We start from the raw sequence: 19,515 nt of genomic DNA, 5'->3' as shown, positions 1-19,515 counted from the left end.
TTGAGAGTCCCTTGGACTGCAAGGAGGTCCAACCAGTCCATTCTAAAGGAGATGAGTCCTGGGTGTTCTTTGGAAGGAATGATGCTAAAGCTGAAACTCCAATACTTTGGCCACCTCATGTGAAGAGTTGACTCATTGGAAAAGACTCTGTTGCTGGGAGGGATTGGGGGCAGGAGGAGAAGGGGACGACAGAGCTGGATGGCATCACCGACTCGATGGACGTGAGTTTGAGTGAACTCTGGGAGATGGTGATAGACAGGGAGGCCTGGCATGCTGTGATTCACGGGGTCGCAAAGAGTCGGACACGACTGAGCAACTGAACTGAACTGACAGGCAATATTAAATGCCTTTCTTTATGGGAGACAAAAGCCTCTTGAAAAGGTGCTTCTGTGTCTGAAGTGTGTGATTTCTACTCTTCACCATGATAGTATTTGAAAATTCAACTTTTGTGGGGTCTTAGTTTTTTCAATGGGATCCTGAGATTTAGATACCTGGCCACCAGGTGGCGTGTGGACTCCTTGGTCTCAGGGTCCAAACCAAGTTTCTGCTGAAGGCCCGTTTTGCGTTCCATGGCATATTGCTAGGTGTCCCCCAATATCCATTTCTCCCACTTCCTTGAAAATAAGGCCCAAATTTTTAGCTGGCACACTCTTTCTGGGAATACAACTGCATCTTTAAACCTGTGCTAGGAGTATGTTTTCACCAATAAAATGAAAGCAGACATAATACATGTCACCTTCTGGCAAACATGCTTACAAGACACTCTCCTCCTGATCATCCCTCTTCCTCCCTATTACTGCCGTCATGCTGGCTGGAAAGTGGATGCAACATGGCTGGAACCCCTGCAGCCTTCTAGGACCATGAGGAGATGGCAGGAAAGCAGCCATGATACAGCAACAAGACAAAAAGAGCTTGGATTCCTTACATTTTAGACACCAAGCCATTCCTGGACCAATTTCCCCTGCACTTCCCTTATGTGAGAGGGAAAAATAAACATCTCTCTCCTTTAAGCCATGGTTATTTTTTACTTTTTCTCCTTTTGCTCACAGCTGAATACAGTTTGAGTAACACACCTTGAGATTCATTCAGATTCATTTCTAAAAACAGAACTAATTATTAAACTAGCCTAAGATAAGCACCATTAGCACACATACTATTCAGAGATGAGAACTAAATTACTGATACAGTTCTAATAAGAATGAAGTGACTCTCTACCTTGTTTTTAAAGGCTAATGAAATATAACAACACTCTTTTCCCAAGATAGTTTTCTAGCAAGGGGTTAGAGCTAACTGTTAGCTGTGAGTAACCTGAAATCAGTATCAGCAAAGCTCAGCAACTTGCATTTTTTACGGATCTCAAAAGCCATGACTCCTGGAACAATTTAAACAAAATTTAATCTACTTAAATGGTTTTATTACCTGCAACAGCAAACTCAGATCTATAGATAACTGAAATAGTAAAATTTTTGTACATACTAAATATGAACAAATCTCCACTGAGTACAGTTGTCACCTATGCTGATGAGTTTATGGACACCTTAATCTCTGACAATATGGCTTCAATTGCAGTGACATTATTAAAGAATAATAAACTCAGTCCATCATCTAGAAATGAATATAAGCCACAAAAATTAAAATCAGCTTGTGATTTTAAAACACCTGTTTAACTCATTAACATCTCATCAAAATAAGGTGAAAAAATTTCCATGTCAAGTCCCGCAGCATTCCCAGGAGAGCCAAGGCCACCCTCCCCAGGCTGTCAATCACCAGGCAGGGGTTTAGCTGCTTTCCTGGTTCTTATCTCATCGCAGGCCTATTTCCTCCAAGCAAAGTTCAGAGAAACTGAGGAAGGTGGGCAGAGGTCTGGATTGCCCTGAGCTGTTTTACACCTTGCCAAAGGAGGCCCTGCAGGAGGCTCAAGGGATCTCTCCAGGCCTGTCTGGTCACTCAATTCTCAAGGCCACCTTGTGATTTTTACTCTAAGTGGGTACATATTCTCAGGCTGCTGCAAAAACAACGTTCTTCTTCAAAACATGGAAGAACACTTCTTTACAAGTGGTATGGAGACTGCAGCAACCACACACTGGGGCCCTATAACCTATTTCTCTGTTCTAAGATAGCAAGAGAACAAAAATTCTTATCATCTCTTATAGTCAAACTATTTTAACACAGCTGCTATCTAAAGAGGAAACAGATACAAACATATGCCCTCTGAATATGAGTATTATGATCTCAATCTAGAATGGCTGTGAGACAAAGAGAATTCTAAAGAAACACAGCAATCTGTCAATGCAAGAATATGTCTCTGTGAAGTATAATATAAAAAAATAACATGAAAGCTTTAGGCACAAAATTGCCAAGAACAACTGACTCAATTTAAAGTGATTTCCTAATCATATGCAAGCACCATAGTTTCTCAAAAGGTTCTTTTGGAAAATATTCCCCCATTCACACTTAATTAACATGTTCTGAAGATTTCTGACCTATCCTTAACTATGAGAACACAGCGATATAGAAAAACGTTACCATTAGTTCAATAGTCAGCAGACCAAAGATGTGGATGAGTCAAAAACTGCGTGTGTTGTGCACTCAGCACAGAAGTCAATGAGCTAAATTAAAGCACTAATTACTGTTCTGAGGATTCACATTTGTTGAATGGCAAAGCCTGCAGGCCAGTTGTTCAGTGGCTCAGTCATGTCCAGCTCTTTGCAACTCCATGAACTGCTGCACACCAGGCTTCCCTGTCCTTCACTATCTCTTGGAACTTGCTCACTCACATCTGTTGAGTTAGTGATGCCACCCAACCATCTCATGCTGTCATCCCCTTCTCATCCTGCCTTCAATCTTTTCCAGCAAACACCAGGAGTTGGTGATGGACAGGGAAGCCTGGAGTGCTGGAGTCCATGGGATCGCAAAGAGTCAGACATGACTGAGTGACTGAACTGTAGACCAGTAACTTACTTTGCCAACAAAGGTCTGTCTAGTCAAGGCTATGGTTTTTGCAGTGGTCATGTATGGATGTGAGAGTTGGACTGTAAAGAGGGCTGAGCGCCGAAGAACTGATGCTTTTGAACTGTGGTGTTGGAGAAGACTCTTGAGAGTCCCTTGGACTGCAAGGAGATCCAACCAGTCCATTCTGAAGGGGATCAGTCCTGGGTGTTCTTTGGAGGGAATGATGCTAAAGCTGAAACTCCAGTACTTTGGCCACCTCATGTGAAGAGCTGACTCATTGGAAAAGACTCTGTTGCTGGGAGGGATTGGGGGCAGGAGAAAGGGAGGACAGAGGATGAGATGGCTGGATGGCATCACCAACTCGATGGACTTGAGTCTGAGTGAACTCCGGGAGTTGGTGATAGACAGGGAGGCCGGGCGTGCTGCAATTCATGGGGTCACAAAGTCGGACACGACTGAGCGACTGAACTGAAGTGACCTGACCTACAAATTACTATCAAGGTTACAAAAATCTAGACTAAAGAAAAATAACCCCACTCCTTCTAACCCAAGGCATCTTGGTAAACCCAAAGAATCATCTAATTTTAAATTTCTAATCATCTAATTTAAATAAGCAGCTTCTGGTCAGTTATAAAGCAAATCACCTTTGGGATGTTCTTGATGTTTCACATGCAGTATTGTAGGTAAACCTCAGAAGCGTAAAATTCCTCAGTTTAAGAGGTAGGACTCAATAAAATCTGTGTTAAATACTTATAATCCTTACTACTTCTGTACTCTGTTGATTTAGGTTGCTATTGCCCCATAAAATGGAATCTTCCTTCTAATTTATTCTCTTATAACATGTGGAAACTGTTGTCAACGGAGTTGATTCAGAGTATACTGAGTTCACTGTTCTTTTTTAGGTCCATAAATTTTGACCTTCACTTTAGGAGGAGAAAAGACAATCTTTCAGCTGTCAAACATTTTTGGCTGAACACAAACGAGACACCGAGAAAGCAAAAAGCGCATTTTTGCTACACTGCATCCTTCGTTGCGCCACGTTCAGCCACAGTGCAAACACTACTTTATCCACAAGAAAGAGCTGTCAGAAGCAGCTCTCCTGCACAGGATGCTGAGGGCAGGACTCCTTTCTTCTTGAACTTACTGTGAAATTATGAAATTAAACTGCTACGAAAAGGTAGAGGCTCTCTGAATGAAGAATTGTGGTGACATTGTTCAGGAGGCCCAGTAGGGGCCTGGGGCTTACAAAAGCAGCCATCCCTCAAAGCCCAACCCAGGTTCCACCTCTCCCAGGAAAATCCCTGGGCATCCCAGCCAGGATATCACAGTGCCGACGCAAACTTTCACCTTTCCCCTGATTGTTGTGATAACATCTTGGGGTATCTGACCTTTCAGAGCTCTGTGTCTCAGCTTTCCAGCCTGACTGCAAACTTTCCAGGGACAGTGCCTGTGTCTGGAACGTCTCTGGATTCTAACAGTACCACCTGGCATTGCACATCACATATATATTTATCAACAGACTAAATTTTCCTATTTTTTCCCTTCGGTTTAAAATGAAACATATTACTGGTCATAAATATAGACAAGATTCTTTTCATATAACCTCTTATCACCAAACCTTTGTTATTAATGTAATTTCTAATGCTCAGTTCAGTCGCTCAGTCGTGTCTGACTCTTTGCGACTCCATGAATTGCAGCACGCCAGGCCTCCCTGTCCATCACCATCTCCCGGAGTTCACTCAGACTCACATCCATCGAGTCAGTGATACCATCCAGCCATCTCATCCTCTGTCGTCCCCTTTTCCTCCTGCCCCCAATCCCTCCCAGCATCAGAGTCTTTTCCAATGAGTCAACTCTTCGCATGAGGTGGCCAAAGTACTGGAGTTTCAGCTTTAGCATCATTCCTTCCAAAGAAATCCCAGGGCTGATCTCCTTCAGAATGGACTGGTTGGACCTCCTTGCAGTCCAAGGGACTCTCAAGAGTCTTCTCCAACACCACAGTTCAAAAGCATCAATTCTTCGGCGCTCAGCCTTCTTCACCGTCCAACTCTCACATCCATACATGACCACAGGAAAAACCATAGCCTTGACTAGACCGACCTTAGTCGGCAAAGTAACGTCCCTGCTTTTGAATATACTATCTAGATTGGTCATAACTTTTCTTCCAAGGAGTAAGCGTCTTTTAATTTCATGGGTGCAGTCACCATCTGCAGTGATTTTGGAGTCCCCAAAAATAAAGTCTGACACTGTTTCTACTGTTTCCCTATCTATTTCCCATGAAATGATGGGACCAGATGCCATGATCTTCGTTTTCTGAATGTTGAGCTTTAAGCCAACTTTTTCACTCTCCTCTTTCACTTTCATCAAGAGGCTTTTTAGCTCCTCTTCACTTTCTGCCATAAGGGTGGTGTCATCTGCATATCTGAGGTTATTGATATTTCTCCCGGCAATCTTCATTCCAGCTTGTGTGTCTTCCAACCCAGAGTTTCTCATGACGTACTCTGCATATAAGTTAAATAAGCAGGGTGACAATATACAGCCTTGACGTACTCCTTTTCCTATTTGGAACCAGTCTGCTGTTCCATGTCCAGTTCTAACTGTTGCTTCCTGACCTGCATACAGATTTCTCAAGAGGCAGGTCAGGTGGTCTGGTATTCCCATCTCTTTCAGAATTTTCCACAGTGTATTGTGATCCACGCAGTCAAAGGCTTTGGCATAGTCAATAAAGCAGAAATAGATGTTTTTCTGGAACTCTCTTGCTTTTTCGATGATCCAGCGGATGTTGGCAATTTGATCTCTGGTTCCTTTGCCTTTTCTAAAACCAGCTTGAACATCAGGGAGTTCTAATGCTCAGCATTTCCTTTTTAAAGACCTGTGCACAGATGTTCTAACCAATATTACATAGTGGTCATGTCACTCATAATAAAAAGAGGAAAAAGATCAGTCAACTGCAGCTATGATAAACCTATCCAAAACTTAATTTTTATATGTCCCACAGACTGGAAGAGAAAGTTTTTCCAGGATCTGATTTTCAAAATTGTATTTCCTATACAGATGAATTTTCTCCCACAGCTGTAGTCAGGACTGGGTAAAGACTATATAGTAGCCATGTTCTGTATATGTCAGCAGAACAGGACACTCTCACCCCACATGCCCCCCCCACCACCACTCAAGATCTCTGATCCTGAATGAAAGCACATCACACAAAGAAGAGCCCTGTGGCTGGTTTAGCCCTGTGTTTCTTTGACCCTCCTTTTTCTCTCCCCTTCACTTAGTACATCTTATGAGCTACACCACCAGGTGGACATGCACGGCTGTGATCACCATTAACTGCACTGACTAACCATGCGGGTAATCTGGGCAGGATTTGCTTCAAAATGATAATGTACATAAAACGTAAGAAGGAATAACAATTAGCCCAGGGAATTTTCTTTTAAAATCACATACAGAATAAATACAAACACCAGGGTTATGCAAAATCAAAAGCAGCACTACCCTGAAGTAACTGAAAACAAAAAATGAATCTTCCCCCTACACCCGCAAATGCTGTGGTGTCTATTATACACTATGAGGATTTTTTCCACTCATGCACAAACCCTTCTCTAGGGCCTGCTTTTACAGGCTGGTCATTGTTGGCAACTCTGCTGAGAGTCTGATCACAATGTGAGAACAGAAGTCACACTCACGTTTCCTGTCAAAGCTCCGCTGTATACACCTGGGCTAAGCTACTGCAAAATGGGCTTTCAGTCTATAGTACTGTGATATCACGGTACATTCCAAAGCCACCTTTACCCAAAACAAGAATTCTACTTAAATAACGCAGTGCAATATGTATGATGTGTATAATCAACATATTAAAGTCTCCTGATGGCATTATGCTAGAGAGATTATACCTTCATAAAAGTTGTAAAACCAGTGTGTTCTCTCCAGTTACTCAGTTACTATCCCCTTAAATATGTCCCATGAATCTTTTCATCCTTTTTCCCGTACTGCACTTGTACAAATAAAAGCTTCTAAGTATTTCAGCAGCTTGACTTCAGGGGAATTTTCTTTGTGAAGTGGAAAGCCACACACAGAGGACTTCAGTGCCTTTTCCAATGGCATGCGACTGGCATCTCCCGAGTATACTTTCTCCCCAGTTTAATCTGGAAATCTCAGGTTGCTGTGCCCAGAGCTGAGGGATTTCTACTCCACACAAGCATGTGTTTGGCTGTAAAGTTTTATCTTTTCATTTATATCTGAAAACAACACATATTAGGTTGTAACTAGTTTCTTTGTGTACCATCTGTAAAGAATAGAAAAAAAACGGCTACTTGATAGGAAAAACAACTCCAACCATCCTCCCTGAGAAGGAAAAGCCACTTTCCTATAAGAAGCTGCCTTCAAGGCAGCTGTCATGATCACAGGTCCCTTCTCCCTGCCACAAACTCCACCGTTACTCACTTTGGCATGAGTTGTGGGAAGTAGAAAAGAGAATTAAAAAAAAAAAAATACAGACCTGAGGGGCTGCACAGCAGAGATGAAGAGGACATGAGGGCTGAGGGGAGGGGCATCTCATGGGCAACAGTGCCCATCCTAGAGCAGCCACGAGGGGACAGTCACTTCTCACTGCCCGGGAATGCTCTGCATTACTGATGGGAGAGGCGGTGTCTTGCACCACACACAGACACACACAGACAGACAGACAGACACACACACACACACACACAGACACACACACAGACACAGACACACACAGAGAGACACACATAGACACACACACAGACACACACACAGATACACACACAGACATGCACAGACACACACAGACACATATAGACACAGACACACACAGACACACACAGACACACACACATAGACACACAGACAGACACACATAGACACACACACAGACACACAGACACACATAGACACACACACAGACACACACAGACAGACACATACACAGACACACACACCCAGACACACAGACACACACAGACACACACAGACAGACACACACAGACACACAGATAGACACACAGACACACAGACACACACACACCCTCCCCCCTCCACTGCCCTGAGGATGTCCAGGCAAGGACAGAAGTAGTTCCTGAGAAGGCCAAATGTTACAGCTGACAGGCACGCAATGCCTACACACAGAGAAAATGAAAAACAGCAAGGCATGGCAGCCTAAAAGTGACGTTAAAAGTCTAATGCAGGACTAGGGTGAATTAATGAACCATACAAGCACCAGACTGGGGCTATGGCCCCTAAAAGATCTCTCTCCAGGCAAGGGCTCACCGTGAAAATGAAAGAAGCCAAACTAGCTAAGGAAACCTAAAAGTCTGCCATATTTACTTCTAATACTTTTTGAAAACAAACAAACAAACAAACAAACAACTGATTACATTCTACATGAAAGTGTTAAGTCTCTGTGATGTCTGACTTTTTGTAACCCTATGGACTAGAGCTCACCAGACTCCTCTGTCCATGGGATTCTCCAGGCATACTGGAGTGGGTTGCCATGCCCTTCTCCAGGGGACCTTCCCCACCCAGGGATCAAATCCAGGTCTCCTGTATTACAGGCAGATTCTTTACTGACTGAGCCCTATGTGCCAGACCCTTAATATGGGCAGACCTTCGGGACACGGCAGCTTCAGTTCCAGACCCCCACAATAAAGCAAGCATCACAATAAAGCGAGTCAGATGAAGTTTCTGATTTCCCAGTGCTTAGAAAAGTTACGTTTGCACTATATTGTAGTCTATTCAGTGTCACGTACGGTTAAGAAAGCTGGACTATAAAGAAGGCAGAATGCCAAAGAATTGATGCCTTCAAACTGTGGTGCTGGAGAAGACTTCTAAAAGTCCCTTGGACAGCAAGGAAATCAAACCAGTCAATTTTAATGGCGATCAACCCTGAATATTCACTGGAAGGACCGATGCTGAAGCTGAAGCTCCAGTATTTTGGTCATCTGATGCACACAGATGACTTACTGGAAAAGTTCCTGATGCTGGGAAAGATCAAGGGCAGAAGGAGAAGAGGGGGGTCAGAGGATGAGATGGCTGGATGGCATCACTGATGCAATGAACATGAACTTAGGCAAACTCCAGGAGATGGTGAGGGACAGGGAGGCCTGGCATGCTGCAGTTCAGGGGGTCACAGAGAGTCAGACACGATTGGGCAACTGAACAACAACAATATTCAGTGTGCAACAAAATTAAGTCTAAAACAATGCTGTACATACCTTAAAGAATATTTAATTGCTAGAAAATGCTAACATCACCTGAGCCGTCAGTGAGTCATAATCTTTCTTGCAATAACAACATGAAAGATCACAGATCATAACAAATATAAGAATAATGAAATAGTTTAAAATTTACAAGAACTACCAAAATGTGACACAGACACATGAAATAGACAAATGCTGTCGGAAAAATGGCACCAATAGATATGCTCGATGCAGAACTGCCACAAACCTTCAATTTGCGGGAAAAAAAAAAAAAAAAAACAACAACACAAAAGCCCATAGTATCCGCAAAGCACAATGAAGCAAAGAACAATAAAACGAGGTATGCCTATATATATCATCTCACATATCCTGCAGGAATATTATCATATCATATAATCCTGCAGGAATCCTGCAAAATGGGTACGATCTGTTTTGCAGCTGAAAAAACTGGCAGAAAAGTTAAATGACTCATCCTATGTCAACCAAGACGTATCAGTCAATACATGTAGACTTCAGATTTCAAGCTGACAGAGCTTGAAGACAAAGGTCCTGGACCTCTAATGAGAATGCTCTCTGACTTTATAAGTACTATTTATATAGATCAAGGATCAGCAAACTTCGTCCTAGAGGGCCAAATACTTAAGCACTTTAGTCTTTGTGGGCCAGTCTCTGCTGCACTGTTAAAGCGCTAAGGCAGCCACAGACACTATGAAAACAAACATGGCTATTCTCCAAAAAACCAGAGGCCAGTAAGTCGACTCCTGATATAGAAGAGGGGCTGGCGATCTGCAGCCCTGGGCCAGATTCAGCCGGCCAAACAGTTTTATCTTTGATCTAGGTCTAGTCCGTCATCTAGACTTCTCTTAGACAGGTGAAGGGCAATTCACCCTGTTAAAATGATGCTCTAGTTTCACAGAAACATTCTCAGGGTATCTGCTCTTTTTTTTTTCTTCTAACTTTCCTTTGGAAACAGCACTCTGAATCCTAACCTGGGTCTCTGTGGTCCAGGCCCTCTGGTAGGAGAGCCCTGATGAAACACCTGGTACCTGGCAGGTGACCTGCCACTGCAAAGGAACAGAGTCGTTCTGCATCATTTGTCAGTGAATGATCTGATTTCTGGGAGACTCAGTACCTGTGGGCCACTGAGAAAACAAAAAAATGACGATTCTTAACCTGAAAGGATCGTGACCAGAGAGTGAGCTTGCCACGCATGGCAGTTAGACAGTTAATTTATCCATTCCAATGTTTTATTGAGCACTCACCCTGTGCCAGGCAGACATACGGATGAACTTCAGACTGCAAAGACTGCCTTCTAGCACTTGAGTGAATGCTTCATGTAGAGAAAATCTATGCTATTACTAATCACACCACAAGACCTGAGCCAGAAAACAATCCACTTTGAAGCAAGCAGACAAACTGTGTTGCTTTGATCCCCCAGACAAGGGACTCTGGCTTCCTGTCAAGAGTGGCAGAATCTGTAAACTCCAAGAGGGCAGGGACCTCGCTGAGCTCAATGCCCAGAAGCAGCAGGTGTTCCCAAGTATCTGTGGCTGGTGTTGCTGTGGGTTACCTCTGTCGCTGCTGACAAACTGGAGTGTGCACAGCCTGGCCTGAAAGTCAGATTTTTAAACTCACATTGTCAAGATAAAATACCCCCTACCTGGACTGTCTGGTAATCGGAAGCGTCAATTCCTTTCACAGTCACCTCTCGGAAGACTCTGGGCTCCAGTTCCTCTTTGGTCAGATCACAGTGATAGATGATACCTAGAAGGAAACGGATGTCTTAGTTCAGTCCATAAACTCACTAGATACAAGAAGGGCAAGGATCACAAAGCACAGTCAGTAGTGCGTTTAAGGTCACTGCAGAGAGACTTCAGAACAGCCTGGCATGTGCACCATGTAATGCTACGTAAGTTCCCACTTCATCATCGCCATCGCATGTGGTCTTCTTTCGTACCACAGTCACCTCTGTATCATTTTAGAAGATTCTAACGCATTCCAGGACTAAGAGCAGAGGCAAAACCTAACTGCAGAAACATAACAGGTCCTTCCCAATGCCCAGCCACTTAGGAGTACAGGCCAAAGAAGATGGGACACTTCATGTAGGGTTATTTCACCTGAACAGGGATTGAGATGGAAAACTCAAATGATGTGCCCAAAGTCAACAGCCAATCAGGGGTCTCTTGATGGGAACTCTGGGACTATTGCTTCCTGACACCCACCCCTCTGTGGACACACACGTGCAATCACAGACCAAAGACAGCCTTTCAGGGAGTCTTTCAGAATTGCCTTTAAAGTTCTGACTATCCAAGTGCACAACACACATTGATGAATACACAATAAACTTTTAGCTATTTTAACCACTAATTAAAATCCCATTTCCTTAATTTAATGCTGCTGCTGCTGCTGCTGCTAAGTCACTTCAGTCGTGTCCGACTCTGTGCAACCTTGGAGACGGCAGCCCACCAGGCTCCCCCGTCCCTGGGATTCTCCAGGCAAGAATATTGGAGTGGGTTGCCATTTCCTCCTCCAATGCATGAAAGTGAAAAGTGAAAGTGAAATCATGTCTGACTCTTCGAGACCCCATGCATAGCAGCCTACCAGGCTCCTCCGCTCATGGGATTTTTCCAGGCAAGAGTACTAGAGTGGGGTGCCATTGCCTTCTCCGAATTTAATGCTACTACATTCTAATATTTAATATCTAAATCAAAGGGACTTCCCTGGTGGTCCAATGCATAAAAATTCGCCTTGCAATGCCAGGGACACAGGTTTGATCCCTGGTCCAGGAGGATCCCACATGGTGTGGAGCAACTAAGCCCGTGCGCCACAACTACTGAGCTCCCACACTACAGCTACTGAAGCCTGCATGCCCCAGAGCCTGTGCTCTGCAAGAAGAAGCCTGCACACTGCAGCTAGAGAGCAGCCCCCAGGCTCCATAATGAGAGAAGGCCCAGGGGCAGCAACGAAGACCCATCACAGCCTCCAAAATAAAATAAGTAAAACAACAAAAAAGAACAAATCAAAGAAACAATAAGTAAGATAAATCACTACTGTTTGAAAACAACGACATTGCTATTGTTTATGAAACAGAATTAGTCATCCAGAGTGGCTGGTGTGGAAACAGCCCTCCCACATAATACTTTAAACATATGCTGTCAGTATATGAAAAATCAATTTAGAGATCCTGATACTTGCTGCAAAACCAGAAACTAAGCAGTTACTCCCACAGGGTACATTCAAACTGATTGATCATGTGATAAAATAGCAGCGTGCTTTCTTTTCAACTCCTCTGTGTATGTATGAACTTCACTAACAACTGCTAAACAGCACTCTGCTCCCCACTGGCAAAGAGCAATATGTTTAGATACTTTAACAAAAAGACTGTTAATCCCCATGAATGTTATCACAGTTCCCACGCTTACAAATTATTTTAAGGTTTATAATATAATCATGCAATATATGGTTAACATTGGCAGTGGGGAGATACCTAATAGTACTGAAGTAATGGCTTTCTTAGTTGAAGCTGTATTTGGATATGTTGGAATATATCCTTATACATAAAATATTTTCAGACTACACTCCAGGCATACATTCTAAATTACCAGACACACTGAGTACTGTACTTGCCCAGATAAATGTAGTCTTGAGGGCAAAGGCTATCTTCACATATATGTTAATTTTTGAAAAGCTTCTTCATTAGTACCTGTCCCACTTCCTTCCTCCTGGAGAAGGAAATGGCAACCCACTCCAGTATTCCTGCCTGGAGAATCTCAGGGATGGAGGAGCCTGGTAGGGTACAGTCCATGGGGTTGCAAAGAGTCCGACATGACTGAGCAACTTCACTTCACTTCCACTTCCTCAAAACACAAAAAGCATCTCCATCCTCAAAAAAAAAAAAAAAAAAAAAAAATCCAAACCACCACACAATGACAACGAGATTATAGAACAAGCATGAGCCATTTAAGCCCTGGACTCACCCCAGCATCACTGTTACCTGAGCTATAGTGAATCACAAAGGATGGGGAGCCAGGATTCCCAGCTCTAACCACCAACCAGTTCCTGGGGCAGTGCCCTGAAAAAAGTCACCAAAGTACTAGAATGAAATTTCTCAAGTGAAAGACAGTGAGTAGGAAACACACTATAAATGCCTGTTTATCTAGAAAAATCGAGACATCAAAGCCTCTAGCAGAAGGATGAAATTATACAACATGGGCTGGCTCCTGTTGGGAGAAAGGGTACCAAGTACCTGATCTCTGTTCTTCTGTTTGGGGCAGAAGTGGCACTTTGGAGGAGGCTGGATTACACCTAAAGGTACCAGTGCTTAATTTACTTGATGGATATTTTCTATTTTCAGACCCATCTGGGTCAGTCCAGATGAGCCCACTGCAGATTCACGTTGTAACGTGAATCCCTATAGCCAAAGATCAGCCCTGGGTGTTCTTTGGAAGGAATGATGCTAAAGCTGAAACTCCAGTACTTTGGCTACCTCATGCGAAGAGTTGACTCATTGGAAAAGACTGATGGTGGGAGGGATTAGGGGCAGGAGGAAAAGGGGACGACAGAGGATGAGATGGCTGGATGGCATCACCGACTCGATGGACCTGAGTTTGAGTGAACTCCGGGAGATGGTGATGGACAGGGAGGCCTGGCGTGGTGGCGATTCATGGGGTCGCAGAGTCGGACATGACTGAGTGACTGAACAGAACCGAATGATGTTTTGTGTCCTGTCTCAATTGGTTTGCTAAGTATAGCAATCCAGTAATGGATTGGAGAAAACATCCTAGAGTCATAAATCAGAGGGGACTGGTTAGATGATTTCTAGGGAATAATTTCAAAGTTTAAGGGCAAAAGAGAACTGAATTCGGAAGTTCCTTAAGACCAGAGGAGATGTCTTGGATTTGAGATGGGTCTCCTGATGAAAACAGTGCTTTAACAAGGCTATTCTAGCAAAAGGAAAGAGGGAGGGGCAATCAGTTCAGATACTCCTGCTATAACTGGAAATTAGTGTAAGGAGATGAAAGAGATGGGAGTTAAAAGAAAGGGACAATTCTAGGAGAAACTGCAAAAGGATCAACAGAGGAATCTGGAAAACTGGATATGCAAAGAAAAGCAAAAGAACTTGGCAAAGAGGACCCATGTAGACACTGTTTCATCCAATTACAGGTCGGGTTTTAAGGATATTAAAATTAAAAAAACACAAACAAAAACAAGTCTCTTAAAATGTTTTTGCACTCTTTGAACATTTATCCAAAGGAGTTGAAAATGTGTCCACACAAGAACCTGTACACAGATATTCAGAGCAGTTTTATTCATGACTGCCAAAAGTTGGAGGCAACCAAGATGTCCTTCAGAAGGTGAATGCGTAAGTAAATGGTGGAACATCCAGACAATTCAAAAAATAAATAAGTAAATAGTAATAGCAAAAAATAAATAAGCCATTAAGCCATGTAACAACCTTAAATGCATATTACTAACTGAAGGAGCCAATCTGAAAAGTCTATATAATCTATTAATATGATTCTAACTATAGGTCATTCTGGAAAAGACAAAGCTGTCTCCATAGAGACAGTAAAAAGATCAGTGGTTGCCAGGGGCTAGGGGGAGAAGGGATGAAAAGGGCAGAGTGCACAGACTTTTTAGGGTACTGAAATTACTCTGCATGATACCATAAAAACACATACTGATGGATACAGGTCATCATACATTTCTCCACACTTAGAATGTACAATACCAAGAGTGAGTCCTAAGGTAAGTTATGGACTTTGAGCAACTGTGATGTGTCAATGCAGGCTCATCAACTGTAGCAACTGTATCACTGGAGTAGGGGATGTTGATACAGGGGAGGCAGTGCACATGTAGGGACAGGGAGTACGTAGGAAATCCCTGTCCCCTTCCTTCAACATTGCTACCGACCTACATCTGCTCTTACAGCATTTTTATGCTTTTCCCAAAGAGTCTGGGAAAGCTTCTTTGATTTCTTCTGTTTCTCAGAACCATGCAACTGGGATGGCTGTACTGGATTATTACAACACACAAAAGTCTGGAGTGAGCCTTAGACAACCCTCCCAGGTCCCATGAATACAGCATCACTCGGCTCCACCACTAAATGGTCTGAGCCACAGGGAATAAGTGCATCGTTCTCCAAACTTGCCTTGGCTGTCTGTTTCCCTCCAAGTGCAGCCGCAGCTCTCCTAGAACTGCCCCTCCCTTTTAACTCCCATCTCCCTCACCTCCTTACATTTATTTCTAATCATAGCAGGAGTATCTGAACTGATTGCCCCTCCTTCTTTCCTTTTGCTAGAATAGCCTTGTTAAAACACTGTTTTCATCAGGGGACCCATCTCCTCAAGTCCAAGACATCTCCTCTGGTCTTAAGGAACTTCCAAATTCGGTTCTCTTTTGCCCTTAAACTTTGAAATTATTCCCTAAAGATCACCTAAACAATCCTCTCTGATTCATGACTCTAGGATGTTTTCTCCAATCCAATACCCGATCCTTATACTTAGCAAACCAATTGAGACAAGGACACAAAACATCATTAGGCTATAAGAATTCACGTTACAACATGGGCCTGTTTTCTTCCAGATGGCTTTGCTCAAGACACGTCTTCACCACGTATTTCCATGGGAAGCAAAGTCAGCAGGTGTACACCTGCCAGATGTATCAGGCGTCCACAGCAGTCAGCACAGCAGGTATTTTTGGCCCTGGAGCTTTATTTATAATTTAGTGCAGCAGTGGACAGTCAACCTTCGGAGAGCAGTGCAAGACAGCCTTTGGAGAGTGGACATGCATGTACATGGATGTGTACATATGTACACACTGACGATTTCCTGCTTTCAGGGAATCTAGTTTAATTATTTATTTTTCCATTTGGTTCAGAAGGTCTGAGCCTGGAAGCCCTGTTCTCTGATTTCAGGTATCAGATTACATTAAGGAGAGAAAAGACAAGGCTGGAGGCAAAACAAATCAGGAAAAGACAAAGGAGAAGCAGCAAGCACTGCAGTGACAAATAAAGCTTGCTCAGGAGCTGCCTGCTGGTACAGAATCGGGAACACACTTCTCTTTCCAGACTTCGTGGCCAGAGTCACAGGTAATATTTCACTGCTTGGCACAGAACCCATCATTTTACGCTGGGACAATGAGCCCTTTCATCTTCAGGTAATGATGAACTTGTCCCTGAAATAAATGGCCACATGGGGTCACTAAAGGTGGTTTACAGGCCTCTGGGGACTCTGGCTTTTATGAAGAGCAGGTGAGTCAGCCTTGCTCTGTTCTCCTTGTTGCTCTTTATCCATTAAAACTGTTTAAAGGCTATGAGGTTTTCCAAGTTCAATTTCTGGAACCAGTGTAAGTTGAGGAAAACAGTGCAGACCCCACAGCCCTGGGCTGAGAAGAGGAAAGCAATTTTCCTTGCTTCCTGTCCACTGGCTGCCACTGTCCTCCAGGCTTTGGGGAGGAGTGGTGAGGAGCAGGACACCCTGACGTGAGGCTCTTGACCTGTCAGTTCAGGGCTCCTGGCCCTGGTTTCCACTTCTTTGTGAGATCCTCTGAAAGGTGTGTGGGTGAGTAAAGATCCCTACGTGTCCCAGATGGACCATCAGACCTACGTACAGAACATCATTCTTTTGATTTAATAACCCTGACAGCAACCTGCCATGACAGTCAAGATTCCTTAAAGACTGCCTGTTCTGTGACCCCGAGGCACACACAAAGAAGTGGATCGGCCATCACTGTCATCTGCCAAACCCTGGGAGGAGGACAAAGTCATTTCTACTCCTGCTTGGCTCTCCCCTACATCTGCTTTATTTGCCAAGAACCAAACAACCGCAACAAAACTGGCTAGGACCAAAAGGACGATGAAGGAGCTTGAAAAACAAATGAGGAACGTGCAGATATTTCTTCAGCCAGATTGCTTTCAGGATAAGGTCTGCCCAGTCAACTGCAAATTGCCAACTGGCCAGGCTCCTGGGACAAGTCAGGGTGTTATAGCTTTGGCTATAACAGAAATGCTGAATGCAGCCAAGTGCAGAGACAGGAAAAAACCCAAACAAGCAAAGTGAGTGTGAAAACCCTAAAAAAAAAAAAAAAGGTATAAAAAGAGTTATGTTTACTTTGGGGAAAACTGATGCCACAAAATTGCAAATGTTTTCTTCCTTTTCTACTAGAACCAAGTAACAAGTTTTGTTTTGTTTTTTTTCCCCTCCATATGATGTAAGATTATACTTTTAGAATTTTATTTTAATCCAGCTTAACAAAAGCGGAATGTAGTCTCAGTTTTAAAACAGCTTTTAAATGTCAGATGTGACTACAGATTTTTCTTTTTAACACTTTTAGTTATCTGTGCTGTGTGTGTTTTGATATATATAGACTAAAGGCTGAATCTATGGTTTTACTTGTTCATGCCGATTTTTCAAATCAACCTAAAAAAACAGCTGGTCCCGTCCCCAGAAGAGAGAATCAGGATATAAGATTAATGAGAGTGCCATTTTAGGTGTTCACGTTTCCCTTTGTTCTGAGCATCCGTTTTACCTGTTTATATTAAGTAATTCTGGCTGTAACACAGCACATGTGATTTTCAATATAACATGGCATCATATTTCAGTTTATCAAAAGAAACCCAAATGGGAGTGCGATTTTTAAACTGGACCATGTTGGTGAAAAGACTCTCACCTGGAGATAAAAAGGAAGTAAACTGATAGAAGATCTCGGTGTCCTTCTTCTGGCCGCTGTACCCCACGACGCTGCCGACCTCCAGCGGGAAGGTCTTGAGGAGAGCACCAGTGGCCAGGTCGTGAAGCTGCAGGGTGTTCTTTACGTCATGCAGGTAGCACAGCACCAAGAAGCTGGACCTGACGCAAGCCACCCACTCTGCAAAGATAAGGACGCATAAAACCTAATGTGGCTTTGAAAATTAGCCAGAAACATACTCATTCCACTGAACAGTTCTGGGGCTCTACGCTGTGCTCTGTAGCACTGAGACCGGCTGAGTGATTTCATAATTGGCTTTAACTGTTCGTTGCGTTTTTGGCATATCCCTCTAATAAATCATTGCCAATGTCAGGTCCAGAGGTAATAACACATTCTCCACCTGGGACCAGGAGCCTTTGATGATCTCAATAATGTGTGTAATACAACTGACCCTGCTGCCCTATTTTGTGTCCAGTATCATGTTACAGGAGGTACAGAGGGAAAACAACAAAACCTGAATCATGCTCGTCATCTGCCAAGATTGTTCATTCAGTAAGAATGTACCAAACCCTTGCTTGGCAGGTGCTTGGCACCCTGCAAGGTGCTGGACAGACCAGCAAGGAGATGAGGTCGCTTCTGCCCTTGAGACACAATCATGTAAAAATATAAGTAGTAATGTGTAAACAAAGGTGAGTGAGTGGCTGGTTGAGATTCAAAATAAGTGGGAGGCCTTGAGCAAGTGGAGTTACAGCTGGGGGACAGTGAAGGTGGGGGAGCCTGGGTGGTGTTGGGGACAGGGCAGCTCTCTGTCGGGCGCGAAGGTAGGAAACGCAACTCAAGGAATGAAGGCCAGAGCTGGGGATAAGAAGAGAGAAAAGAATATGAATGAACCAGGAAGGGCGGACGAACCAGGAGTGAAGCAGGGAGGGAGGAAGACTGGGAAAGAAAACGAGTGAGAAGCCCATTTTCAAGAAGGCTGTTGTCCCTTCTGGGGGTGAGTGGGGTTGGTGGTGGGAGGTCTGAGGGGGTTTGGTGAGCTGGGGGGGGAACTTTAGTTCTGACTCGATCATTACTGTGGAGCTACTGTTGGACAAAAGGGTGACATACAGAGGGTGACAGCAGTGACGGACGTATGCACCCCATGGCTGACCAGAAACGGAGTACACGGCGGGTGGAGCAGAACCCCAGGAAGCCAAGCAGGGCCCCACTTGGAGCTGGGGACAAAGTCGGGAGAAGGGTGGCCAAGAAACGAAGGGCATCCCCAGGAAGAGCCACCAGGCCGCGGTGAGGAGGGGGATCTGAGGGTGAGGCAGAGACAGGCGTTCCACCCCTCCCTTCCCTGTGCCCAGGCACAAGCTTCAGTGTTGTGCTGTCGGTGATGGAGCTGGGAGAGCGGGGGTAAGCGGGCAGAGGAGGAGAGGAGGAAGTGGTGCGGGCAGGCCTGAGCACAATCCACTGTGCTCTGGACGAGACCGGCCAGCGACAAGGACAGGCCATCCAGAGAGACAGGCTGCAGCAAATGCAAGCCAGCACAGGGCTGCAGGGAGCAGCTCAGGAACGTGGAAAACAGGAGCCTTCCTCGGTTTTCATGGTATGGAGCAGGGCAAGGGGCTTTTAATACTGCTTGTGTTTATAACCCAGGAAACTAGCAGCTCACACA

General features: G+C 44.1%; 1 protein-coding gene across 13 annotated transcripts in view; it reads right to left on the bottom strand.

Annotated features, from left to right (window-relative positions):
• Nucleotides 1-19,515, bottom strand: part of PREP (prolyl endopeptidase) — a 584,413-nt gene that overhangs the window by 44,884 nt on the left and 520,014 nt on the right. For all 13 annotated transcript variants that reach the window (XM_060419547.1, XM_060419550.1, XM_060419545.1 and 10 more), the window contains 2 exons: nt 17,838-18,035; nt 10,828-10,931 (listed from right to left, as the gene is read on the bottom strand). In XM_060419547.1, coding sequence (XP_060275530.1) covers nt 10,828-10,931; nt 17,838-18,035 — 302 coding nt within the window. The remainder of the gene's footprint in view (nt 1-10,827; nt 10,932-17,837; nt 18,036-19,515) is intronic.

Source organism: Ovis aries, chromosome 8 (assembly GCF_016772045.2).
Source record: "Ovis aries strain OAR_USU_Benz2616 breed Rambouillet chromosome 8, ARS-UI_Ramb_v3.0, whole genome shotgun sequence".
Classification (NCBI taxonomy): Eukaryota; Metazoa; Chordata; class Mammalia; order Artiodactyla; family Bovidae; genus Ovis; species Ovis aries.
Note: the sequence above shows the minus strand (reverse complement) of the source record. Positions and strands in the feature narration are given on the sequence as shown.